The 25,557-nt window shown below is 43.8% G+C and overlaps 4 protein-coding genes across 14 annotated transcripts in view; 2 read left to right on the top strand and 2 right to left on the bottom strand.

The window, feature by feature from the left end:
- The window catches only part of LOC112219368 (guanine nucleotide exchange factor VAV2), a 1,336,992-nt gene that overhangs the window by 380,952 nt on the left and 930,483 nt on the right, over positions 1–25,557 (top strand). The window lies entirely within an intron of this gene.
- On the bottom strand, positions 2,683–9,858 carry LOC112225800 (transcription activator BRG1). Of its 6 annotated transcripts, none has more exons than XM_042302289.1 (6): positions 9,787–9,823; positions 8,317–8,392; positions 4,973–5,179; positions 4,650–4,785; positions 3,263–3,682; positions 2,683–2,842 (listed from the first exon to the last, which is right to left on the bottom strand). In XM_042302289.1, the coding sequence occupies exons 3-6, from the start codon at positions 5,135–5,137 to the stop codon at positions 2,784–2,786; spliced, it is 780 nt and encodes a 259-aa protein (XP_042158223.1). In that variant the 5' UTR covers positions 5,138–5,179; positions 8,317–8,392; positions 9,787–9,823; the 3' UTR covers positions 2,683–2,783. The 6 variants fall into 6 exon arrangements, with proteins under 6 accessions (XP_042158223.1, XP_042158222.1, XP_042158224.1 ...); XM_042302288.1 differs by lacking the exon at positions 9,787–9,823 and adding an exon at positions 9,052–9,692; XM_042302290.1 differs by lacking the exon at positions 9,787–9,823 and adding an exon at positions 8,750–9,030.
- LOC112226319 (galactose-3-O-sulfotransferase 2-like) lies at positions 14,608–16,865 on the top strand. Its single transcript, XM_024390733.2, has 3 exons — positions 14,608–15,075; positions 15,363–15,680; positions 15,878–16,865. The coding sequence occupies exons 1-3, from the start codon at positions 14,957–14,959 to the stop codon at positions 16,785–16,787; spliced, it is 1,347 nt and encodes a 448-aa protein (XP_024246501.1). The 5' UTR covers positions 14,608–14,956; the 3' UTR covers positions 16,788–16,865.
- Positions 16,876–25,366, bottom strand: LOC112226318 (cysteine protease ATG4D). 2 transcript variants are annotated; one of them, XM_024390732.2, is made up of 12 exons: positions 25,169–25,337; positions 24,288–24,329; positions 23,387–23,627; positions 20,914–20,997; positions 20,537–20,710; positions 20,072–20,348; positions 19,913–19,980; positions 19,671–19,819; positions 19,485–19,563; positions 19,322–19,398; positions 18,938–19,057; positions 16,876–18,421 (listed from the first exon to the last, which is right to left on the bottom strand). In XM_024390732.2, the coding sequence occupies exons 3-12, from the start codon at positions 23,571–23,573 to the stop codon at positions 18,236–18,238; spliced, it is 1,401 nt and encodes a 466-aa protein (XP_024246500.1). In that variant the 5' UTR covers positions 23,574–23,627; positions 24,288–24,329; positions 25,169–25,337; the 3' UTR covers positions 16,876–18,235. The 2 variants fall into 2 exon arrangements, with proteins under 2 accessions (XP_024246500.1, XP_024246499.1); XM_024390731.2 differs by lacking the exon at positions 24,288–24,329 and having other exon boundaries at positions 25,169–25,366.

Here is a 25,557-nt window from a genome sequence, read left to right as displayed (position 1 = left end):
GTTTTTCTTTATTTTTACTATTCTATACATTGTAGAATAATAGTTAAGACATCACAACTATGAAATAACACATGAAATCATGTAGTAACCAAAAATAAGTGTTAAGCAAATCAAAATATGTTATATTTTTCAAAGTTGCCACCCTTTGCCTTGATGACAGCTTTACACACTCTTGGCATTCTCCTTGGCATTCTCTCAACCAGCTTCATGAGGTAGTCACCTGGAATACTTTTCCAACAGTCTTGAAGGAGTTCCCACATATGCTGAACTCTTGTTGGCTGCTTTTCTTCACTCTGCAGTCCAACAAATCCCAAACCATCTCAATTGGTTTGAGGTCGAATGATTGTGGAGACCAGGTCATCTGATGCAGCACTCCATCACTCTCCTTCTTGGTCAAATAGGCCTTACACAGCCTGAAGGTGTGTCAATTCATTGTCCTGTTGAAAAACAAATGATAGTCCCACTAAGCGGAAACCAGATGGGATGGCATATCGCTGAAGAATGCTGTCGTAGCCATGCTAGTTAAGTGTGCCTTGAATTCTAAATAAATCAGTGTCAACAGCAAAGCACCCCATCACACCTCCTCCTCCATGCTTCACAGTGGGAACCACACATGCAGAGATCATCTGTTCACCTACTCTGCGTCTCACAAAGACACGGCAGTTGGAGCCAAAAATGTCACATTTGGACTCATCAGACCAAAGGACAGATGTCCAAGGTCTAATGTTCATTGCTTGTGTTTCTTGGCCCAAGCTGGTGTCCTTTAGTAGTGGTTTCTTTGCAGCAGTTTGACCATGAATGCCTGATTCACGCAGTCTCCTCTGAACAGTTGATGTTGCGATGTCTGTTACTTGAACTCTGTGAAGCATTTATTTGGGCTACAAACTGAGGTGCAGTTAATTGCCGATTTTTGAGGCTGGTAACTGTAATGAACTTATCTTCTGCATCAGAGGTAACTCTGGGTCTTCCTTTCCTGTGGCGGTCCTCATGAGAGCCAGTTTCACCATAGCGCTTGATGGTTTTTGAGACAGCACTTAAAGAAACATTTAAAGTTCTTGACATTTTCCGGATTGACTGACCTTTGTGTCTTAAAGTAAATATGGTCTATTGTTTCTCTTTGTTTCGCTTTGCTTATTTTGAGCTGTTCTTACCATAATATGGACTTGGTATTTTACTCAGGTATCTTCTGTATACCACCCCGACCTTGTCACAACACAAGTGATTGGTTCAAGCGCATTAAGGAAATACATTCCACAAATTAACTTTATCAAGGCACACCTGTTAATTGAAATGCATTTCAGGTGACTTCCTCATGAAGCTGGTTGAGAGAATGCCAAGAGTGTGAAAAGCTGTCATCAAGGCAACGGGTGGCTACTTTTGACAAATCTCAAATATAAAATATATTTTGATTTGTTTAACACTTTTTTGGGTTACTACATGATTCCATGTGTGTTATTTCATAGTTTTGAAGTCTATACTATTATTCTACAATGTAGAAAATAGTAAAAATAAAGAAACTCTGGAATGATTAGGTGTGTCTAAACCTTTGACTGGTACTGTAAATAAACAGCCAAAAAATATATGTGGGATTGGAAATTATGCAGATATTTACACTGATAGAAGCCACAATCAATTTGCAACATTTGAGCTTATCCATCACCCCCTGCCAAAGAAAATAGTGTACACTACATGATCAAAAGTATTGTATGGGGACACTGCTTTTTGAACATATCATTCCAAAATTCATGGACATTAATGTAGAGTTGGTCCCCCCTTTGCTACTATAACAGCCTCTACTCTTCTGGGAAGGCTTTCCACTAGATGTTGGAACATTGCTGCGGGGACTTGCTTCCATTCAGCCATAAGAACATTAGTTAGATCGGGCACTGATGTTGGGCGATTAGGCCTGGCTCGCAGTCTGCGTTCCAATTCATCCCAAAGGTGTTCGATGGGATTGAGGTCAGGGCTCTGTGCAGGCCAGTCAAGTTCTTCCACACCGATCTCCGTAAACCATTTCTGTATGGACCTCACTTTGTGCATTGGGTTATTGTCATGCTGAAACAGGAAAGGGCCTTCCCCAAACTGTTGCCACAAAGTTGGAAGCACAGAATCGTCTAGAATGTCATTGTACGCTGTAGCGTTAAGATTTCCCTTCACTGGAACTAAGGGGCCTAACCCGAACCATGAAAAACATCCCCAGACCATTATTCCTCCTCCACCAAACTTTACAGTTGGCACTATGCAGTCGGTCAGGAAGCTTTCTCCTGGCATCCGCCAAAGCCAGATTCGTCCGTCGGACTGCCAGATGGTGAAGCGTGATTCATCACTCCAGAGAACGCGTTTCCACTGCTCCAGAGTCCAATGGCGGCGAGCTTTACACCACTCCAGTCGACGCTTGGCATTGCGCATGGTGATCTTAGGCTTGTGTGCGTCTGCTCGGCCATGGAAACCCATTTCATGAAGCTCCCGACGAACAGTTCTTGTGCTGACGTTGCTTCCAGAGGCAGTTTGAAACTCGGTAGTGAGTGTTGCAACGGAGGACAGATGATTTTTACTCGCTACGCTCCTCAGCACTCGAGCCTGCAGCCTGTACTCTCTCTCCTGGAGGATCTCCACTGGGTCCAGGCCACGGGGCTTCTGGATGGGCGTGATGCGGTTCTGTTTCTGGTGTAGCACCATGGGTGGGGGCTGCCCTGGGGACTGGGTCTGGGGGGCATGACCGGGAAGGCAGCAGGGGGCATGGAGGGGGAGCAGGGGAGGGTCTCCCAGTGGGCTGAGGGGAATCAGCTTCTGGGGGCACTGGATGGATGAGGGGGGGCGGCAGCAGCATTCACCATGGGCCCTAGAACATATGGCATTGAAATAATTATTAGTTCTACCATTGATTTTACAGTGTTTCAGTGCAATTATTATCTGTTTAATATGTGTGTATTCCTTGTTTAAATTTTATTTAACTAGGTAAGTCAGTTATCAATGACGGCCTACCGTTGTGATAGGTCTGGTGAAACTATCAGCACAGGAAAGAGAAGAACATGGACTAAAAACACTACAGACTAGTGCCCTTAACGTAAAAAATGGTGCCTGAACCAGTTTCACCACCAAGGGTCCGTGTTAAGCATTTAAATTATTTATTTTCTTTGTTTGAGATGAACAGCATGTGTGTGATTGACTGTAATTATGCGCATTTGTGTGTCATTCATAGGGTTGCAAAACTCATTGACAGGCTGTGTAGCATAAACTTGCATGTGCCCACCCCACTCACCATGAGGTCTGTTGTGGTTTGCTGGTGGCTGTCCAGGCCACGCTACAGGCCCAGAGGAAGGGGGCATGTTGGGCATCCCTGGCTGCTGCTGCATCCCTGGCATGGGCCTCTTGCCCTGCACGGCCATTTGCAGGTGGTCTGGCAGGGGCTGCCTGCGGTCCAGCATCTTGTAGGCCATGATCTGGGCCCTGAGCTGGTGTAGCTGGTTTTGGTTGAAGGGGGTGGGTCCACCTGGCCCAACCCCACCTGGCACAGAACCACCACTCAGGACACCACCGAGGTTCTGCTGGGCCATGGCCTGTGGGTCACCGCCCTCCATGGGGACACCTGGGCCAGAGGGCATCATGGGGCAGGGTGGAGGGCCGTTGGCTGGCACAGGGCTGGGAGAGTGCTCAGAACCCCCCAGTGGAGAGGGGTAGCCTGGGGAGGAGAGACAACAGCACAGGTGAGAAAAGTAATCTTCCCTGGGAATGGTAGGGCATGACTGTCCCTTTAACTGAGAACAGTGGGAAACTGATTTGAATGACTAAAATAATGGCTAGATACATCGAAAATGGCGGCGAAATAGATGCCAACAGACCAGTAGAAATGATAAACAAATCCAGACTGGTATTATGATTATGAGCTGGACTGGCGATACAAACACTTTACAAATCAGTCTCTAACAGACATGCACACATTACAGCTGAGCCTCGCGCTCTGTACATATTACCTGAATTACCTCAACACCCCCGCACATTGACTCTGTACCGGTACCCACTGTACATAGCCCTGCTATTGTTATTTACTGCTGCTCTTTATTATTTGTTCATGTTATCTCTTACTTCAGGTATTTTCCTAAAACTGCATTGTTGGTTAAGGGCTTGTAAGTAAGCATTTCACTGCAAGGTCTACACCTGTTGTATTCAGCACATGTGACAAATACAATTTGATTTGATTTGTCACCAGTCAATACAGGGTAGAAGAGTCAACAGAAAAACACCCTCTCCTGTGTTACAGTATTTCAACAGCCCCTCTGTCCCTCTCTCCTTGGTGACTGAGTAGTTTTGTAGCAGACAGCTGCCACCAGCATTGTCTGAAAGGGGAAGCCTCATGCCCTGCCCCTCCACTGAGCATCTGCTGCTCACGCTACCCAACAAAAGACAGAAGTGAAAGAGGAGAAACTAGCTGGTTGAGTTCACAGTACAAGTGCACACGCGTCTACATGCGTTAGCATTCTCTTCTCAGGTAATTGGCTTTAAAAACAATTGTGCTTAACTCTAAAATCATAAGCACCATATTTAGAGCATATGGAAAGCTAATAAGTTGACCTTTTGTGTAAAGCTACTTCAATAACAGTGTCAATGTTTCCTCTATGCAATCTAATCAGTACCCCATGGTATGGTACCTTGGGAATGTTGGTCCATGGGGCTAGGAGGGGGTCCCATTCCAATGTGGCCTCCACCTGGTCTCATGCCCATGCTCTTCATCGGTCCATAGCGAGGGTCATCAGACATGCCCTTCTCATGCATGCCTTCCATAGGCTGGGAGAACACAACAAACATTAATACATTAACATAAGCATGTCCTACTTAGATAGCACATACATTTCTTATGTACAGTAAAGGAAGAAAAGTTTAATGCAAAAAAAGTCTCATAAAATGGTACCACAGACCATAGCAGACATTTAACATACATTACAGTTATGGATATGACCATTTTCTGTCTTACTTTGTGCATCTGATGCATATTCTCCTGAGGATATACTGAGGGCCCCTGTTGTGGGTGGGAGTGCCCAGAGGCTGGGGGTCCTATCATGGCTCCTGGAGAAGGCCCCGGTCCAGGAGAGGGGCCCGGCCGAGGCGTCCCTCCCATGGGGGGGTCCGGGGTGGACATTTCTCAGGTGAGTCCGAGAATGTGACAGCACCAAGATCCACTCTGCAGAGGACAAATGACAGATAAATACTGACCACTATTTACAACAAACCAACCCAGCAGTGGGGAGTCAAATTTACTGTGTACTAGTGATGGGGGAATTGATACTGTTACAAATCGGGATATTGTTGAAGATATATTGTACCGTTTACACAATATCACTTTAGTTAGCTGTATCTAGGGTTGCAAAGGGCTGGGAACTTTCGGTAAATCTCCTCCAAAAATTCCTGGGAAGTTAATTAAGGCCTGGAATTTTGCTTAAAACAGTGAACCTTTTTTTATTTTACCTTAATTTAACTAGGCAAGTCCGTTAAGAACAAATTCTTATTTTCAATGACGGCCTAGGAACAGTGGGTTAACTGTCTGTTCAGAGACACATGGCAATTCTAGGTCTTGTGGCATATTTTGGTTAAACTATCCCCAATGAAATGGAATTGCCTTCTTCCATCACATGTACAGCTGATTCTCAAGATCTTGCACAATAATGAGATGCTATTCAGCCCACACTACTACACTGTCTGAGCCAAAAACTACATGCTTTCCGGTAAGTTTTGATTACAATATTGGGTGGGGTTAATATTTTTTTGGTTAACTAGTAAATAGTAGCTTACAGTAAAGTGTGTTTAAATCATTTCTAACTTGTTAACAATTTCTGCTAGTTAGTTTTTGCTACCATGTGGGATTTAGCTTGCTAGAGCCTGCTAACTGAGGAGTGTTAATTCACCTGTTTCCATACATGTTTAATTTTAAAACATTTATCTTACAAAGAAGTTGTTTAATCTAACTGCTTAACTATTTATCTGTACATGGAATTGTATTTGGGGTTTTTTACTCATTTTTTTCTGATCTTTACAGGAAAATGTCACAGGCATTATCTGATGTGTGGAGACATTTCACTGCAGCTAACGTAGAAGGAAAAGCTGTGTACATTTTCAAATACTGTGCCAAATCATATGTGAAAAATGCAAAAAAGATATAGAATCATCTGGCCAAGTGCATAAAGTTACCTCAGCGCTCACAACAAGCAACCTCTGACAAAAGTCCCTCTACTTCTATTTGAGGTGAATATTATGAATCAGACACCTTATCGATAGCAACAGCTCATGGTCCTCCTGGAATCAGAAGGTTTTTTTGACTCAATGGGGGAACGTAGTCAGAGAAATGCTGATGAATGTCTTGCTCGAGCTGTGTATGCAACTGGTTCACCTCTGATGCTCACAGGCAATGTGTATTGGAAAAGATTTCTGAATGTTCTTCGCCCAGCATACACCCCTCCAACCAGACATGCTTTATCTACTAATTTGCTGGATGCAGAGTTCAACAGAGTTCAAGTCAAGATCAAGCAAAGCAAAGCATAGAAAAAGCAGGGTGCATTGCAATCATCTCCTGATGGGTGGTTGAATGTTCGTGGCCAAGGAATAATTAACTACATCATCTCCACCCCTCAACCAGTATTCTACAAGAGCACAGACACAAAGGACAGACACACCAGTCTCTACATTGCAGATTAGCTGTCATCAATGACCTTGGACCACAGAAGGTATTTATTTGCACTGGTGACAGACAATTCTGCGAACATGAAGGCTGCTTGGTCTTAAGTGGAGGAGTCCTACCCTCACATCACACTGATTGGCTGTGCTGTTCATGCATTGAATCTGCTCCTCAAGGACATCATGGCACTGAAAACAATGGATAAACTTTACAAGAGAGCAAAGGAAATGGTTAGATATGTGAAGGGTCATCAAGTTAAAGCAGCAATCTATCTCTCCAAGCAAAGTGAGAAGAATAAGAGCACCACATTGAAGCTGCCCAGCAACACCCGTTGAGGTGGTGTTGTCATCATGTTTGACAGTCTCCTGGAGGGGAAGGAGTCTCTCCAAGAAATGGCCATATCACAGTCTGCCGATATGGACAGCCCCATCAAGAGGATCCTCCTGGATGATGTATTTTGGGAGAGTGGTAAGCAGCCTGAAACTCCTGAAACATATAGCAGGATTGAGGGTGACAATGCCATCCTGTCTGATGTTCACACTCTGCTTGCAGATGTAAGAGAAGAAATCCATACTACCCTGCCCACTTCACTGTTGCTCCAAGCAGAGGAAACTGCAGTTCTGAAATACATCAAAAAGCATAAAAACTTCTGCCTGAAGCCCATACACGCCGCAGTGTACATGTTGGACCCCAAGTATGCTGCCAAGAGCATTCTGTCTGGTGCAAAGATCAACAAGGCCTATGGTGTCATCACTACCGTGTCTCACCACCATGACCTGGATGAGGGCAAGGTTCTTAACAGTCTGGTGAAGTACACTTCCAAGCAAGGGCTTTGGGATGGAGATGCAATCGTGCCAACATATGGCAGTCATGCAAACATATCTCATCAGCTACCTGGTGGAAGGGACTTTGTGGATCTGAGGCTGTTTCCCCTGTTGCCTCCATTATCCTCCAAATCCCACCAACAGACGCCCCCTCAGAGCGCAACTGGTCCTTGTTTGTGAACACACACACCAAAGCACTCAACAGGCTGACCAATACATGGGTTGACAAATTGGTAGCCATCCAGGCAAATTTGAGGCTTTTTGAGCCAACCTCAACAAGGTGGGAATGTGACCGTGAAGATGAGGCCTCAGAGTCTGATGATCAAGAGGTGGACATTGAGGCAGTCCAGGGAGAAGACATGGAAGCCTGAGAGGAAGACAACCAAAGCTTTAGTTTCATTTTAAAGATGTATGTTGAAAACGTTTTTGGGAGATGCGATGGATCATTGGGGATCATTCCCTTTATTTTGTTGTTCATCCCATGTGAAGAGTCAACTCATTTAATGAAAGTTCAATTCATAACATTTTTTATTATTATTATTCTATTGGAAGGATTTTAACATTTTAAATTATGTTTACTTATGATAAGGTAAAAGGTTTATGTTTCTGTCTCCATATGATATGGTAAATATATCCAATGCGAAAAACATCTACATTTAAAATGGTATTAATTTGGCATATTCCCGTTCCCGTTAATTCCCACGGAAAGTATCCACCTCTGAATATTCCCCAAAATTTGAGATTCTTCAAAGTAGCCACCCTTTGCCTTGACAGCTTTGCACACTTGGCATTCTCTCAACCAAAATTCACCAACGCTACACATACCTTTGTCTCATGCCCTTCTGCACACCTAGGAACCTCCCTCCTATACTGCTGCCACATGCTCATTAGCATGACACACCTGTAACGTTAACATCGTAATGTATTAGATACAAAAGCTCGTACAGGGAGGGTTAACCGATATAACATCACTTTGCCGGGCTAAGACTCAACATTAAAAAAACACAACGACTCCTCTGTTTCTCCACTCAAGCCACACAGTCTGCGTCGCACCAAACGAAGAGCATCACAAACACCGGGAATCTTCCCCTGGCTTCAGATTGTCCACTTTCATCCCTACCTCACTCATTTTAATGGCGCCCTATACTTGAGAGCAAAACCATTCACATATCCTGACCCCAGACGTTTGACGCGAAGCGCCAGCTTCATCTGACCCAAACACAGAAACACAAACAATCACAAGACCACTTCGGGTTACCTTCACCGATTCCACACCACCCAACTCCATTGTCACCCACCCTGAAACCACAAATGGATCAGCCAAAGGGCAAGGGTCCACTTTTTCCATAAATTCACTCCTACGGGCACAGACTAATCTTTATCCTAAACCTCCGTGTAATCCTCGAGCTCCGAGAACTTCACCACACCTACCACCTCCGATACTTCGCCCTCATTCACTTTCATTTCTCCGGTCTTCGATCCAGGGTACAGATCACACTTTCTACCATTCTTCAACAAACCATCTCCCTTTTCCTCCTCTGTTGGCCAATTTAAGCTCACCTTCCTCTGTTTTTCCTTCCATTCGTCCTCCGTAATCCAAGTATATGTATCCTGATAAATCTAGGACGCCATTCCCCGCTCTCCCCAGCCCTCCGCATCCAGCTGCGACACACACTTCAAGTTTGATCACCCCAAACATTTCCCTCACCAAAAAATAATGTTAACTCCTTATCGGTCAAAACACTTTCAAAACTCGCAGAGATCTACAGTATTGCAGAGCGCGAGGCACCTAATGTGGTGCATAGCTTGACTAGAAAGCTAGCTAGCAGCAAAACAACCTCCGTTCGCTCTGTTTGCAACATAGTAGCACGCTATGTTTGTTTGAGGTCAGAAACCATTCACCCATGTGATGGGCTACATTTCAAACATTGTTTCCTACATAATAAATGCGAATAAACTGTTACACTGCCAGACAGTTGGCCAACGTTAGCTAATGGTATGGTCTCTGCTAGCCGAATATGCTGTCTTAACAAAATGTATGGTGTGAATGACATTGTTTTGCTGACTTTAGAGATGCGGCAAGAGTAAAAGAAAATATATATATTTCAGATGATTGATCCAACCCGCATCCCGTACCCCGGCTCTAGTTAACTAGATACATTTACCAGAAACGTATTAATTTCAGTCGGCCGCCACTGTCTGCAGAGAGACAGACGAATCATGTCGGTCCTGACTACCGTTCCTTCCCAACCAAACGACGAAGTATTATAAATAAAACACCTGAATCTGACTTACATTGAAATTCACCCTTCGCGAGTAGGTCCTTTCGAAGTATGTCGACGTGGGGGGATGGGTGTACAAATTATTATAGAACAGCATTATTACATGTAGTAAAATAAGATCATGAGGCATCATTGTTGATAGTAGTCATTGACAATAATAATAATGAAAGCAATTGAGCTCTGTTTACATGCATTTTTTCTATCTAAATCAAATGTGCACGTCAAAAAATCATTGACCGTTATCAACACTAACTATATTGACTCGTTTAATAACCACAACCAAAGGCGCTGTTTTGTATATTGGAATATGTACTAGTCCGCTTTACAGTAAACAAAAAATATGATGATACATGTTATTGAAATTAAATGAACAGGGACTAGATAGAACCACGGAGAGAACTGGGTAGTGGTGGATAGTCGACTCCGAAATAATCGATTCCTCGACTCCTTGCCTGTCGACTCCCTTTTCTGGGTGTCAAGCTTCGACTCCTAAGATTCAGTATTTTTGCAATGGAGGAAACTATTTTCCGTAGAACACAAACTCTCGCGTCTTTCACCGCAAAGAAAGAGCGAGGGAGAGATGGGAGGGGCACAGCCAGGCAGAACTGTGCATCGGTTATCAAAATATGTAGGCTATAGCAATGCTGTATTTCACAATTTCTTGCCTTGTAATGTCTCGTGCAAATTCACTAAAGTAAGGGCTATCAATGAGTAGGCTGAGCTATTCTACACGCACACACTAGCGTTTTTCATAGCGAAGGGAAAGAGGAGCAGGCGAGGGAGAGAGAAGATAGGGTCATGCAGAAAGACTGTTAGAACCATGCGCATAGGCTGTATTTTGGAAATCTGTATCTCTGTATCTAGCTATGCCTCGTAAATTACCAAAAGTATATTAAAGTATATATTAGGCAGTCAGTGAGTATGGCTAAACTGAAATTATCAAAAGTATATTAAAGTATATATTAGGCAGTCAGTGAGTATGGCTAAACTGATCTTCATAGTGCCAGTGAATTGAAGTTAAACATTTCCAAATGCATCAGTTAAATTAGGCCTAAAGGTTCAATAAAAATGATTGCCATTAGCTTATTTAATGAAACTGTCTGGCTTTTGATGACCTAGGTCAGGGCTCCCCAACCCTGTTCATGGAGAGTTCCTGTAGGTTTTTGTTCCAGACCCAGTTGTAGCCTAACTAACTTGATTTCAATTTATCAAGCAGCTCATTTTTGAATAAAATGCGCTAGATTAGGGTTGGAGAGCCATGTTCTAGTCAATAGTTCCCAAAGCAGGATCCCCGCTGAACTTTTTGTAAATGGCAAGTTCACTTTCTCATCCATATACACAATCAAATGTGCATATACCGTTCAGCAGCTGAAATCAGCAGGATGTGGGGCATTGTTATTAGGAAGGACGTCTACCATGAATGGATTGCAAAAATAATGGTTATCAAATCTAATCTTATTTCAAATTTAATCAAATTTATTTATATAGCCCTTCGTACATCAGCTGATATCTCAAAGTGCTATACAGAAACCCAGCCTAAAACCCCAAACAGCAAGCAATGCAGGTGTAGAAGCACGGTGGCTAGGAAAAACTCCCTAGAAAGGCCAAAACCTAGGAAGAAACCTAGAGAGGAACCAGGCTATGAGGGGTGGCCAGTCCTCTTCTGGCTGTGCCGGGTAGAGATTATAACAGAACATGGCCAAGATGTTCAAATGTTCATAAATGACCAGCATGGTCAAATAATAATAATCACAGGCAGAACAGTTGAAACTGGAGCAGCAGCACGGCCAGGTGGACTGGGGACAGCAAGGAGTCATCATGCCAGGTAGTCCTGAGGCATGGTCCTAGGGCTCAGGTCCTCCGAGAGAGAGAAAGAAAGAGAGAATTAGAGAGAGCATACTTAAATTCACACAGGACACGGATAAGACAGGAGAAGTACTCCAGATATAACAAAATGACCCTAGCCCCCCGACACAAAGTACTGCAGCATAAATACTGGAGGCTGAGACAGGAGGGGTCAGGAGACACTGTGGCCCCATCCGATGATACCCCCGGACAGGGCCAAACAGGAAGGATATAACCCCACCCACTTTGCCAAGGCACAGCCCCCACACCACTAGAGGGATATCTTCAACCCCCAACTTACCATCCTGAGACAAGGCCGAGTATAGCCCACAAAGATCTCCGCCATGGCCCAACCCAGACAGGAAGATCACATCCGTGACTCAACCCACTCAAGTGACGCACCCCTCCTAGGGACGGCATGAAAGAGCACCAGTAAGCCAGTGACTCAGCCCCTGTAATAGGGTTAGAGGCAGAGAATCCCAGTGGAAAGAGGGGAACCGGCCAGGCAGAGACAGCAAGGGCAGTTCGTTGCTCCAGAGTCTTTCCGTTCACCTTCACACTTCTGGGCCAGACTACACTCAATCATATGACCCACTATAAGCAAGCCCATGCAATGCTTTGTAGGTTAGCAGTAAAACCTTGAAATCAGCCCTTGCCTTGACAGGAAGCCAGTGTAGGGAGGCTAGCACTGGAGTAATATGATGACATTTTTTGGTTCTAGTCAGGATTCTAGCAGCCATATTTAGCACTAACTGAAGTTTATTTAGTGCTTTATCTGGGTAGCCGGAAAGTAGAGCATTGCAGTAGTCTAACCTAGAAGTAACAAAAGCATGGATTAAGTTTTATGCATAATTTTTGGACAGAAAGTTTTTTTTGCAATGTTTGCAAGTGATTTTTGCAATGTTACGTAGATGGAAAAAAAATGTCCTTGAAACAGTCTTGATATGTTCGTCAAAAGAGAGATGGGGGTCCAGAGTAACGCCAAGGTCCTTCACAGTTTTATTTGAGACGACTGTACAACCATTAAGATTAATTGTCAGATTCAACAGAAGATCTCTTTGTTTCTCGGGACCTAGAACAAGCATCTCTGTTTTGTCCGAGTTTAAAAGTAGAAAGTTTGCAGCCATCCACTTCCTTATGTCTGAAACACAGGCTTCTAGCGAGGGCAATTTTGGGGCTTCACCATGTTTCATTGCAATGTACAGCTGTATGTCATCCGCATAGCAGTAAAAGTTAACATTATGTTTTCGAATGACATCCCCAAGAGGTCAAATATATAGTGAAAACAATAGTGGTCCTAAAACGGTACATTGAGGAACACCAAAATTTACAGTTGATTTGTCAGAGGACAAACCATTCACAGAGACAAACTGATATCTTTCCGACAGATAAGATCTAAACCAGGCCAGAACTTGTCCATGTAGACCAATTTGGGTTTCCAATCTCTCCAAAAGAATGTGGTGATCGATGGTATCAAAAGCAGCACTAAGATCTAGGAGCACGAGGACAGATGCAAAGCCTCAGTCTGATGCCATTAAAAGGTCATTTACCACCTTCACAAGTGCAGTCTCAGTGCCATGATGGGGACTAAAACCAGACTGAAGCATTTCGTATACATTGTTTGTCTTCAGGAAGGCAGTGAGTTGCAACAGCCTTTTCTAACATTTTTGAGAGGAATGGAAGATTCGATATAGGCCAATAGTTTTTTATATATTCTGGGTCAAGGTTTGGCTTTTTCAAGAGAGGCTATATTACTGCCACTTTTAGTGAGTTTGGTACAAATCCGGTGGATAGAGAGCCGTTTATTATGTTCAACATAGGAGGGCCAAGCACAGGAAGCAGCTCTTTCAGTAGTTTAGTTGGAATAGGGTCCAGTATGCAGCTTGAATGTTATGACCACACCTCATCAATATAAATATTATGGGGAGACCTATATTTTTGTCAACGCACATACTTGGATAATAATTACAAAACCAACGTCTCTAGTAATACCCGTCCGAATAGGGCTATAACATGTAAAATAATAGGCTTATCAGCATCGAGTGCGCAGTATCATCGCATGGGATCTGTGGAGGCTGCACACAGCAGAAATATCACGGAAATATTATAGATGTTACTTCTTTCATCACCTTCTATATTCAAACAAAATAGTCCTTTAATATGCAACTGGGGGGCATCATTCTCTTGCCAGTCCTCTGAAACGCAAATATAACCTTCCTAGTAGGACGCAATAATGAAGTGGCGCGTATGTGTGTGCATCCCTTTCAGCGTGTTTTTGGAGTTGAGCAAGATTCGACTCCAATCACAGGAGTCGGAGTCGACTCCAAAAATCCTGAAGTCGCGCACCACTGGAACCGCGTTCATCAGGACAAAACTTTTTAAATTGTTTTATTTTATTTAACCTTTATTTAACTAGGCAAGTCAGTTAATTAAGAACAAATTCTTATTTACAATGACGGCCTACCAAAAGGTAAAGGCCTCCTGCGGGGCCCTGGGATTAAAAATACAAAATAAATACAATATACATATAGGACAAAACACACATCACAACAACAGAGACAACACAACACTACATAAAGGGAGACCTAAGATAACAAAATAGCAAGGCAGCAACACATGACAACACAACATGGTAGCAGCACAAAACATTGTACAAACATTATTGGACAACAGCACAAAGGGCAGAGACTACAATACATCATACAAAGCAGCTACAACTGTCAGTAAGAGTGTCCATGATTGAGTTTTTGAATGAAGAGATTGAGACAAAACTGTCCAGTTTGAGTGTTTGTTGTAGCTTGTTCCAGTCAACATTTTAGCCAATGTTCAGATAGAAATGTATTATGCAGAACAAACACAGCTATCTCTTTAGGTGGTTTTACTGTTCTTTGTGTTGGGGAATTTTCTGTTCTTATTTATTTTCATTGTATCTAATTTATTGTATTTTTTCCCCCTTAATGTCCTTGTCTCTCATCCAATTTAGCTTTTAGTATTTGGCATCCCTAATATACAAAACCAGTGATTGCTGCTCTTATCATGTGAATAAGGACTTTAGCCTTGTCATATTGCAGTTGCATCTTATGACTGTTTACAGCAGCAAAGCTTGAGAATAGACAGTCTCAAATCTTATATTAGCCAAAAACTCAATCACAACTTCTTGGCTGGAGAGTTGCTTGCTGCGTGACGTCTTGCTGAGCCAGCTTAGAGGGTGAGGTCAGGTCTCAGTTTCTTTAAGCTCCGGAACCCAGTCTCACCTTCAAAGTCCCAGAGTCTATTTACCATGCTAGGAGGGAAGAAGGTTCCAGAGGAAAGTGTTTCAGGTGGGCCACAGAAAGGAGATGACCCTCCGCTGGTTGTCCACCCAACTTTGGAGACACCGTGTGATGGGTCTCCTGCTGGCTTTGTGTGTCACCTTGTTACTCATGCTCCTGGCTACTCAGTCATTGCAGCATCCAAGGTAAGGGACAGTCTGTCTCTCTCTTTCTCCCCACACCATTATGCACTTTCTGTAGCTGTAGGTGTTGGTAAAACTAATAGATTTAGCTCAGTGGTTATTGTGAATGTACCAGAGAAATTCTACATATACTTGTGTAAATGCGTTACGGATTAAAAAAGCTTTTACATACAGCATTGATTACAGATGAGTTTTTTGTCATGGCATACAGCTAAGCTGCATAAGTCCTGTTGAGACTTTGTTTACCTAGACGTCTGATGAAATCCTCTGTCTCTTTCCTTTTTCGAAAGCCACTATGCTGGGCACAAGGGCCATAAGGTGGAGGAGAGGGGAGCACTTTCCGACAATGCTCTTCCAAACACCCCTGTCCCATCCCACACTGCCCCTAACAGGAGGAAGGCGGTTCAGACACCCAATCTGCAGCATCAAAGTGACCCCAATGGGTACACCTTTATGAGGACAAGGAGGAGCCCTCCACCTGTAGCTTTCCTCAAAACACACAAGACTGGAAGCAGCACTGTTCAGAATCTGATGTTCCGCCTTGGGGAGAAGGAGAACCTCACTTTCGCCTTCCCCTATTACGCATACCAGTTCAGCTACCCAGATAGGTATGGGCACGACTACTATCTCCTGTAAGATACGGTTACCTCTATTCATCTGATGAGTAGATATGTTCTATTGCAATGTTCAGATTATCAAATTTACTGTCAGGTCTCCGGTACATTTGTAGCCCCTCCATTTGGTGGATATTAACTGCAGATAACTTTCACTGCTTTAACGTGCTTAACCTTCCTTATGGCTCCAGGTTCCGAGCAGACTTTGTAGATGAGCTGCCACCAGGTTCCTCTCAGTTCGACATGCTCTGCAGCCACATGCGGCTGGACCTGGGACAGCTGAAACAGGTGATGCCCAGGAACACCATCTATATCACCCTGCTGCGTGATCCTCTACAGACCTTTGAGTCCGTTTTCAGCTACTACACTTCCACTGTACCCGCCTTCACTCTAGCCAAAAAGGCAGCTGAGACAGCTAACAGGAAGTCCGCCCTCTCGGTCTTCCTGGAGGCCCCAGAGTCCTACTGGGACCCTACAGAACCTGGGAATGGCCTAGCCAGGAACCCTATGAGCTTTGACCTGGGCCTCAGCAGCCAAGAGTGGAACGCATCCTGGCCCATGGAGCTGACTCAGCTGGAGGAGGCCTTCCAGCTGGTGATGATCGCTGAGCACTTTGATGAGTCTCTGGTTCTCCTGGGGGCTCTGCTGCAGCTGGAGCCTGAGGAGCTGGCCTATGTGCACCTGAACGTCCGCGCCCCATCGGACATCACCCCGCTGGAGGACGACACCAAGGCCAGGCTCTGGGCCTGGAACAGTCTGGACGTGCTGCTCTACAACTTATTTCTGCAGGTGTTCTGGGAGAAAGCTGAGCAGTATGGCCTGGGGAGACTGAAAAGGGAGGTGGCCCTACTGAGGGCCTCCACACAGAGGCTCAGACAGAAGTGTGTGGCCAGAGAAGGAGTCCCCCCTGGTGAGCTGGAGGACCTGGTCAGGCCCTGGCAGACCGACACAGTCACCATCCTGGGATACAAGGTACGAGGGAACCTGACTCTGCAGGAAGAGGGGCTCTGTGTGCGACTAGTGCTGCCTGAGCTACAGTACCACTCTCACCTGTATTTCCAGCAGTATGGCCATGACATGAGGTCCATACCTACAGACTAATGTGCAGCACTTTCCCTTTTAGATACTACACCACTCAGAATTTCTGCTTTTGATGTACTTTTCCAATAAACCAAAAATACAAACATTGTTAGGTCTCTTTCCAAATGTATTTTTATTTTTTTAAATGTGGACCTTCTTGTTAAAATACTATAATGACCTTAATTCAACTCCTAGCGACCTAATCAAGAGATGTTAGCCTCTTGGGGAAGCTAAAAGAGGCATAGTTACGCCACTTCCTGTCGGATTATGGCTGATCTTTTTACTAGAAGATCAAAGACATGATTTTAGCTATAATTGTAAAGATTCAGTAAAATCTTGGGATTTTTTGGGTGGGGAGAAACCCCTCTTCAGTTATCAAACAAATGTATTTATAAAGCCCTTTTTACATCAGCAGGTCACAAAGTGCTATACAGAAACCCTACCTAAAACCCAAAATAACAAGCAATGTAGTAGCACTGTAGGGTATCCTTTAAACATATCATTCAAATTTGTATGGCCTAAACTAAAATCAGTCTGATGAAGTTGAGTGATTTTATTTATTTTTACTGAGCTTTTATTGAATGCATTGTGCCACTCATTTTCCATGTAAAAAAATATTCATTCCAAAAACAGGGCAAATGCAACCCCATATTGCCCAGAATGTGCCTTTTAATTGACTGATAGCAATTTAAAAATTATTATTTTACACTCTCCCCACTCAACCACAAAACCAACATCTCTAAGACAAATTGATTCCTTCACCGGTTCCATGTGCACATCACAAGGTCTAAGGAATCCAATTTCCTAATCCATTCACAGAGCAGACATCCTGTCACATGACGTCAAACAGCAGCTCAGAGTCTAATGCTGGACAAAGTAGTTCAACAAAAGGTTGTAGTGGAGAGGACTATGGGATGAGCAGCCTATCTACACAATGATGAAATGGGGTCAGTTAGTGTCTTTCCGCCAGGCATAGTCACCCATGACTTCATGTAGAATAATAAACAATGAAGTTGAAGGCAGGTTATTTAAGGTAAGAACCTCAAAACCATACTGATAACAAAACCTTAAATTAAAAACAATTATACAAAAACCTTCATTTAAAAACATTGTTACATTCATAAACACATCCCCTTAAAACAAATAATTAGCCCAAACAAATAAATACACAAGAATAGTGTCATTGGCCTGTTCTATTCAGCAACACCTCACCCAGCCTGGTTATTGCCTGTGGAGGTTGGGGATAAAGGCTAATTCTGGTGCATGTGCCCCGTCAGTAGCTGCCACTGATAAAGCTCAGTTCAGTAACTGTGTGTATGAGTTGGTATGTGAATTATGTTCCCTGCTGGCCACATTCAGTCAGTCTGTCCACAGCACCCTTAGCGGAGTTGCCAACAACCGGATGTTCCGGTTTTCAGGGATACAGCTAATTCAACCTAGCTTAGAACTTTTATACCTGCTACGTTAGATCACAATAACACAAACTCATCCATGCTGTTGCTGTTATTGGTCCTTCTCAGCCTCGCCTTGTCCTTGGTCAGGATGTGGGTGATAGAGTTTGGGGGTGCATTGCTCTCATCCTCCTGCCCCCCATCCTGTCCCTGACCCTCTGCAATGGTGAAGATGGGGTACTTTTCTGTTGATGATGAGAGAGCCTGGGGAAGAGAAAGAGATGAACGAGAGAACCAACTCTAGGAGCTCTTATATTTCCCGTCATCTCGATTGAACCATTAACCAATGACTGTATTACAACATATTGTAAAAGCAATAATGTACTTGGCTCCTTGCAACTAAAACATCTGCATCAGTTATACAGCACACTCTTCATATATGTATATTTGATCTCAAGAGTAAACAACAGCATCTTGGTCAGGGTTCAAATCCATAGCCAGCCCATTCCCCTAACATGGACACCACAAATAAAATCAAGTTGGTCACATTCACAGGGTATAAACGGTACAGTGAAATGCTTACTTGCAAGCTTTCCTCAACAGTGCAATATCCATTTATAAAAAGAATACACAATAAGTAATACAAAGTAGTAACAAAACCATTTTAATGTTTGGAATTTTTATGTTTGGAAATATATACACAAAAATAATATACAGTACAGTTTAGATAAATAATAAATAGTAGCAGCAATAGTGCCTGTGTGTGTGTGCCCCACATACCGTGCTAACAGCTGAGCACAGTAACTCAAATTCTTTCTGGCTCTTGGCATAGAAGCCTATAGTGCAGCTGGGATCCATGCGACTGAAGGAGATCTTCCTGGGACACTTACAGTGAAACGACTGCAGGGGGAATGGAGAGGAGAAGGCCCCATTAAGGCGAGAGATGGTGGCGTCAGGGTAGCCCAGTTTCTAGACCGAGTTTTTATCACGAAAGCGTGGCCAACAGGCACAGACAGGTTGGTAAATAAGTGGCTTAGTGTTACACTGCTAGACCGAGATGCAATCTTGGCCTAGGACCTGGTCTAGAGCCATGGATATAGAATAATGTATAGGGTTTGCAAACAACACAAACAGCCAAAACAGGAAGAGAGCGCCTTCCATTACCTCTAAGGGGAAGTTATCCTGTGTGATATCCACTGTGGACTGGCTGTAGTGGGGGTCCAAGCACAACAGCTGTTCGTCTAGCACAGGAGACATGAGCATGGTCAGAGTGAGGGTACAAGGACTGTAAAATTACAGAATGACAACAGGAAGACCATACACCTACCTTGGTACCCAACGAAGAACAGAGAGTGCTTGGGTTTGCCACCAATGATTCCAATGCAGCATTCTAACCTCAGGAGATTCTATGGAAAGAAAAACACAAGAAGGGTTTACCAATCTCTCACTGTGTTCTGTGGTTGTCAGTGTCTGTGTGCATGTCTCTAGCATGTTACTCTGACTTGACACATACTTTGACACATTTGATGTAGGTGGGGTTGAGGACTTCTCCTCCCAGGCGCACAGGGACCAGGATGATGACAGACTTCCAGGTTGGACTGGGTCCTGTGGAGCCCTCAGATAGAGGTCTCTCACACAGCCTCACCACATCATCTATGTACACTATACAGGGACCACATAATGATACAACCTATTACTCTGGTCTGATGGGCACCCTGCCAAATAGTGAGAATGAGATAACAAGGGAACACTCACCAGTGCAGTCCTGTGCTACATACACTGTCAGATTGGACACCTCTGCTGATGCTGCGTCAACAGCCTTACTAAACAAACAGATAGCCCACATCACTAAGGGAAGATGTATTGTATGGAATGCAGATGGCTGGGGGGGGGGGTTAGCTTCTAAGTTCTCACCGAAGTATGTGTGCTACGATGGAGGGGCCATACCAGTCCCCTGCCTTCTTCCCTGAGCTTGTGCCCTGTTCCACCAGCTGATGCAGCCCGAACGGGGCGAAGGGATGGTCCCCAAACCAGGACACCACCCGTCTGTGAGTAACTTCCGTCCGGCTCTCCAGGAAGGACACTATGCTCTTCCTCCTTCCCTTCTTAGTCACCTCCGGACCCAAGGAGCGAGACTCCTGTACCTCCATGTCATCTTTGGACACATGGTTGGCAGAGAGCCAGGTCCAGCCTGGCAACAATAGAGAGACAAGGGACAAGGCTAAGTAGTGATAAACTGTAGTAGTGTGTTACTCAGGAGATACTTTGAGATGCTGCTGGAAACATGTACCTGTATGTATGTATGTATGTATGTATGTATGTATGTATGAATCTGTATGTATGTATGACCCACGTGCACAAGTGCGTTTTTTCTTTTACCTGGCGGCAGCAGGTGTAGCAGTAGCCCCTGTGCCAGGAGCATCTGTCCACTGCGCAGCATGCAGCCCCACCCACTGTCTGTGGTCAGAGAGGAACCATTCAGCTGTGGGAAGCCCCGCCTGTACGTCAGCCATAGCAGAGTGGCAAAGGCCCGGCGAAAGCACTCCCTCTCCACTGACAAAACAAAGGACAGACACTGTCCTTGAATATATACAATTTTCTCAAATCCAGTTACATACCAGTTAGGTGTGGGTCTTTAATTGAAGGTCCCCAACAACACATTCTTAAATGGAAGAAGTTTGGAACAACCAAGACTCTTCCTAGAGCTGGCCTCCCGGCAAACTGAGCAGTTACCCAACCAACAGAACATCTCTCACCTCCATGACTGAGCAGATAAGACTGTCCAAGCATGGTCAGAGGAGAGGTCTTGCTGAAGCGGGCCTTTGACTTGAACGACCAGCCTGGATGGGCAAAGGAAAGCAAACTATAAAATGACAAACAATGACTTGCCCAAGCCTCCCCCATTTCTCCTTCACCCAAATCCAGATAGCTGATGTTCTGAAAGAGCTGCAAAATCTGGACCCCTACAAACCAGCCGGGATAGACGATCTGGACCCTCTAAGATTATCTGCTGAAATTGTTGCAACCCCTATTACTAGCCTGTTCAACCTCTCTTTCGTATCGTCTGAGATTCCCATAGATTGGAAAGCTGCCATGGTCATCCCCCTCTACAAAGGGGGATACACTCTAGACCCAAATTGCTACAGACCTATATCTATCCTAACATGCCTTTCTAAGGTCTTTGAAAGCCAAGTTAACAAACAGATTACCGACCATTTCTAATCCTACTTTACCTTCTCCGCTATGCAATCTGGTTTCAGAGCTGGTTCCTCTCTAGGTTTCTTCCTAGGTTTTGGCCTTTCTAGGGAGTTTTTCCTAGCCACCGTGCTTCTAAATCAAATCAAATTTATTTATATAGCCCTTCGTACATCAGCTGATATCTCAAAGTGCTGTACAGAAACCCAGCCTAAAACCCCAAACAATGCAGGTGTAGAAGCATTGTGGAGCAATTGGTAACGCTGCTACGAGGGTGGTGGTTGTCGTTGTGTTCCTGGTTCGAGCCCAGGTAGGAGTGAGGAGAGGTACGGAAGCTATACTGTTACACTGGCATACTAAAGTGCCTAAAAGAACATCCAATAGTCAAAGGTATATGAAATACAAATGGTAGAGAGAAAAATATTCCAATAATAACTACAACCTTAAACTTCTTACCTGGGAATATTGAACCACCAGCTTTCATATGTTCTCATTTTCTGAGCAAGGAACTTAAACGTTAGCTTTCTTACATGGCACATATTGCACTTTTACTTTCTTCTCTAACATTTTTTGCATTATTTAAACCAAATTGAACATGTTTCATTATGTTTCATTATTTATTTGAGGCTAAATTGATTTTTATTGATAAAGGAGTGGTTCTGCAGGTGGGGACCACAGACCACTTCTCAGTTCCTATGCTTCCTGGCTGATGTTTTGGTCCCTTTTGAATGCTGGCGGTGCTTTCACTCTAGTGGTAGCATGAGACGGAGTCTACAACCCACACAAGTGGCTCAGGTAGTGCAGCTCATCCAGGATGGAACATCAATGCGAGCTGTGGCAAGAAGGTTTGCTGTGTCTGTCAGCGTAGTGTCCAGAACATGGAGGCGCTACCAGGAGACAGGCCAGTACATCAGGAGACGTGGAGGAGGCCGTAGGAGGGCAACAACCCAGCAGCAGGACCGCTACCTCTGCCTTTGTGCAAGGAGGAGCACTGTCAGAGCCCTGCAAAATGACCCCCAGCAGGCCACAAATGTGCATGTGTCTGCTCAAACGGTCAGAAACAGACTCCATGAGGGTGGTATGAGGGCCCGACGTCCACAGGTGGGGGTTGTGCTTACAGCCCAATACTGTGCAGGACGTTTGGCATTTGCCAGAGAACACCAAGATTGGCAAATTCGCCACTGGCGGACTGTGCTCTTCACAGATGAAAGCAGGTTCACACTGAGCACGTGACAGACGTGACAGAGTCTGGAGACGCCGTGGAGAACGTTCTGCTGCCTGCAACATCCTCCAGCATGACCAGTTTGGCAGTGGGTCAGTCATGGTGTGGGGTGGCATTTCTTTGGGGGGCCACACAGCCCTCCATGTGCTCGCCAGAGGTAGCCTGACTGCCATTAGGTACCGAGATGAGTTTGTGTGATTTTGTTGTTAGCACATTCAACTATGTAAAGAAAAAAGTATTTAATAAGAATATTCCATTCATTCAGATCTAGGATGTGTTATTTTAGTGTTCCCTTTATTTTTTTAAACAGTGTATTATATTAAGTTAAAATAAGTGTTCATTCAGTATTGTTGTAATTGTCATTATTACAAATACTTTAAAAAAATAAAATCAGCCGAATAATCGGTATTGAAAAATCATAATCGGTCGACCTCTAATTTATTTATCTTGCTCCTTTGCACCCCCAGTATCTCTACTTGCACATTCATCTTCTGCACATTCTACCATTCCAGTGTTTAATTGCTTTATTGTAATTACTTTGCCACCATGGCCTATGTATTGCCTTACCTCCCTTATCCTTCCTCATTTGTACATGCTGTATATATACTTTTTCTACTGTATTATTGATTGTATGTTTGTTTATTCCATGTGTAACTCTGTGTTGTTGTATGTGTCTAACTGCTTTGCTTTATCTTGGCCAGGTCGCAGTTGCAAATGAGAACTTGTTCTCAACTGGCCTACCTGGTAAAATAAAAAAATTCACCTTTAAAGTGACTGGTCACTTAGGTCAAAACGGTTTTAGGCACACATACCATATTTGACATTGTTCCATGCTGACACCAGCTTGGACTTGAGTCTGCCTCTCTCCTCAGGTTCCTCTGGGTCATCCTGGCTTCCATCAGAGCCCTGAGTTCCCAGAGACATGGTGGAAAGGTGGAACCAATCGTCTGGAGGGTCACCCTCAGGGCTCTGGCCCTCACAGGGAGAACTGGGGTTCATGACTACTGGGCTTGTCCAACTGTCTGGAGGTCATTTCCTTATCGCCATATCAACCTGAGAGTGGACACAGCATTGAGTATTCAGCCAAGAAGAAACCTTGATTACTATCAGGGGCAAAGCTCAGATGTAAGCTGAGAGATATTGACTGCACAGATCATAGTAGTAGCTTATACTAAGTCTTCTCTCCAGGAAGTAGCTACAAACATAAGTTAAACTGCATGACATGTTAATAATTCCCCTCAGTGAGTTAGACTGAGGGCATGTGACAAGCTTGTGATGACAGTAAGAATTTCAGACATGTATGGGTTTCTTTCAAATAGATAGACTATAATAAATGTTGCTAGAAGATACCAACCCTACCGTTAGGCTTGTTTACACTGAGCTCCACTGGGGTCGAAACACAATCATGATTAAATTAAGACAATGGGGAGCCAGTGTGAGATATGGGTCAGAATATAAATCTCAAAGTAGGGATGGGATATGTATTATTACTAACGTATGCTAGCTAGCAGTAGCCACTTTCGAATGGCAGTGTCAGCCAATCAGCTCCTTTGTTGTTCAACGCGACTTGCCATTCCATAACGTCTCCTGTGGTTAGAATCCTGATTGCGTTCCGACCCCAGTGCAGCTCAGTTTAAACAATCGTTATGGTAGGGTCAGTATCTATGGCGATAAGGAAACTTTTCAGCAGACACTGAAAATGCAGTTACTCACACAGTAGAGCTCCATCTGCCTTCGCATGTAGCAAGTATCCAACTGTTTAATATACATTGAAAGATTTTATAGCTGGCTAGTCTACAGTGCATTTGAAAATTAATCAGACCCCTTGACTTTTTCCACATTCTTACATTACAGCCTTATTCTAAACTGGATTAAATAGTTTCCCCCCCTCAATCTAAACACAATACCCCATAACGACAAACCAAAAACGGGTTTAGACATTTTGGCAAATGTATAGATACAGTGGGGCAAAAAAGCATTTAGTCAGCCACCAATTGTGCAAGTTCTCCCACTTAAAAAGATGAGGCCTGTAATTTTCATCATAGGTACACTTCAACTATGACAGACAAAACGAGAAAAAAAAATCCAGAAAATCACATAAGGATTTTTAATGAATTTGCAAATTATGGTGGAAAATAAGTATTGCCCGGCAATACATGTTGTGTTATAAATCAGCACCTGAATTGTTTAACGTAAGTAATACAATTCGTGTTGACAACCAGCTAACATTAGTGACACGACTAGGGTTGAGGTAACTACATGTCTCAACATTACAGATGAATCGTCAACATTTTTTCCAACACAATGCCAATGGTAAGCACGTAGGCATTCATTTGTCACTGACGAGCTTCTTGCTGGCTGAATGTGTTCTAACGTTGCATTGTAAAAATATAGCTAACAAAAATATTGTATATTGCTTTCAAATCTTAAGCTAACTCAATGTAGGGAAACTTGCTAGTGAGTTAGCTAATTGACAACGGGTTAACGATATCTAGCTAGCCAACGACGTCCATGTCTTTATTATGTAAACAAGCTAACATTAGCTGTTCTTCTCTCCTGAGCTCTTTATAGTTGGTTATAATTTGTCCTCTTACCTTTATTTACATATGTCATCTTGTATGTTTCACTTACAAACTACTGTCAACGAAATAATCGTCTAAATTGGAGATGACTTTCAAGAACAAGTTGTCCCATCATTAGCTAGCGGCCTGACTTCCTGTTTGTCTACTTGGCAATCGGTATCGTGATTGGTCAATAAATGACCAACGTTTCATTTACCCTATGCATTTACCCCCATTGATTTACTCCTCCACCGCGGCGTGTTCTGCATGACGCCACGTTTTGGAACGTTCATGTGTATGCTACGTAAAACAAACATGCCTCTCTGACGTATAGAATAAGGATTTATGTATTGCTCTACTCCTGAAATGTCTGTCTGCATGTTTGGACAAAGTTTTGCTGAACGTGGCCCTGTTGATATCCA

This window comes from Oncorhynchus tshawytscha, linkage group LG20 (assembly GCF_018296145.1).
Source record: "Oncorhynchus tshawytscha isolate Ot180627B linkage group LG20, Otsh_v2.0, whole genome shotgun sequence".
NCBI lineage: Eukaryota > Metazoa > Chordata > Actinopteri > Salmoniformes > Salmonidae > Oncorhynchus > Oncorhynchus tshawytscha.
The sequence above is the reverse complement of the archived record's forward strand: the minus strand, read 5'-3'. Positions and strand labels throughout refer to the sequence as shown.

What these genes read in the sequence shown, in the direction of transcription:
- LOC112225800 (XM_042302291.1), bottom strand. Translation starts at nt 5,137, where the DNA reads ATGTCCACCCCGGACCCCCCCATGGGAGGGACGCCTCGGCCGGGCCCC. An exon ending in ATATGCATCAGATGCACAAA is followed by an intron (nt 4,786 to 4,972) that starts GTAAGACAGAAA and finishes GTGTTCTCCCAG; the next exon opens with CCTATGGAAGGCATGCATGA. An exon ending in AAACCACAACAGACCTCATG is followed by an intron (nt 2,843 to 3,262) that starts GTGAGTGGGGTG and finishes CATATGTTCTAG; the next exon opens with GGCCCATGGTGAATGCTGCT.
- LOC112226319 (XM_024390733.2), top strand. Translation starts at nt 14,957, where the DNA reads ATGACCCTCCGCTGGTTGTCCACCCAACTTTGGAGACACCGTGTGATG. An exon ending in CAGTCATTGCAGCATCCAAG is followed by an intron (nt 15,076 to 15,362) that starts GTAAGGGACAGT and finishes CTTTTTCGAAAG; the next exon opens with CCACTATGCTGGGCACAAGG. An exon ending in CAGTTCAGCTACCCAGATAG is followed by an intron (nt 15,681 to 15,877) that starts GTATGGGCACGA and finishes TTATGGCTCCAG; the next exon opens with GTTCCGAGCAGACTTTGTAG.
- LOC112226318 (XM_024390731.2), bottom strand. Translation starts at nt 23,573, where the DNA reads ATGAACCCCAGTTCTCCCTGTGAGGGCCAGAGCCCTGAGGGTGACCCT. An exon ending in ATGGAACAATGTCAAATATG is followed by an intron (nt 20,998 to 23,386) that starts GTATGTGTGCCT and finishes TTGCCCATCCAG; the next exon opens with GCTGGTCGTTCAAGTCAAAG. An exon ending in CCTACATCAAATGTGTCAAA is followed by an intron (nt 19,564 to 19,670) that starts GTATGTGTCAAG and finishes TTCTTTCCATAG; the next exon opens with AATCTCCTGAGGTTAGAATG.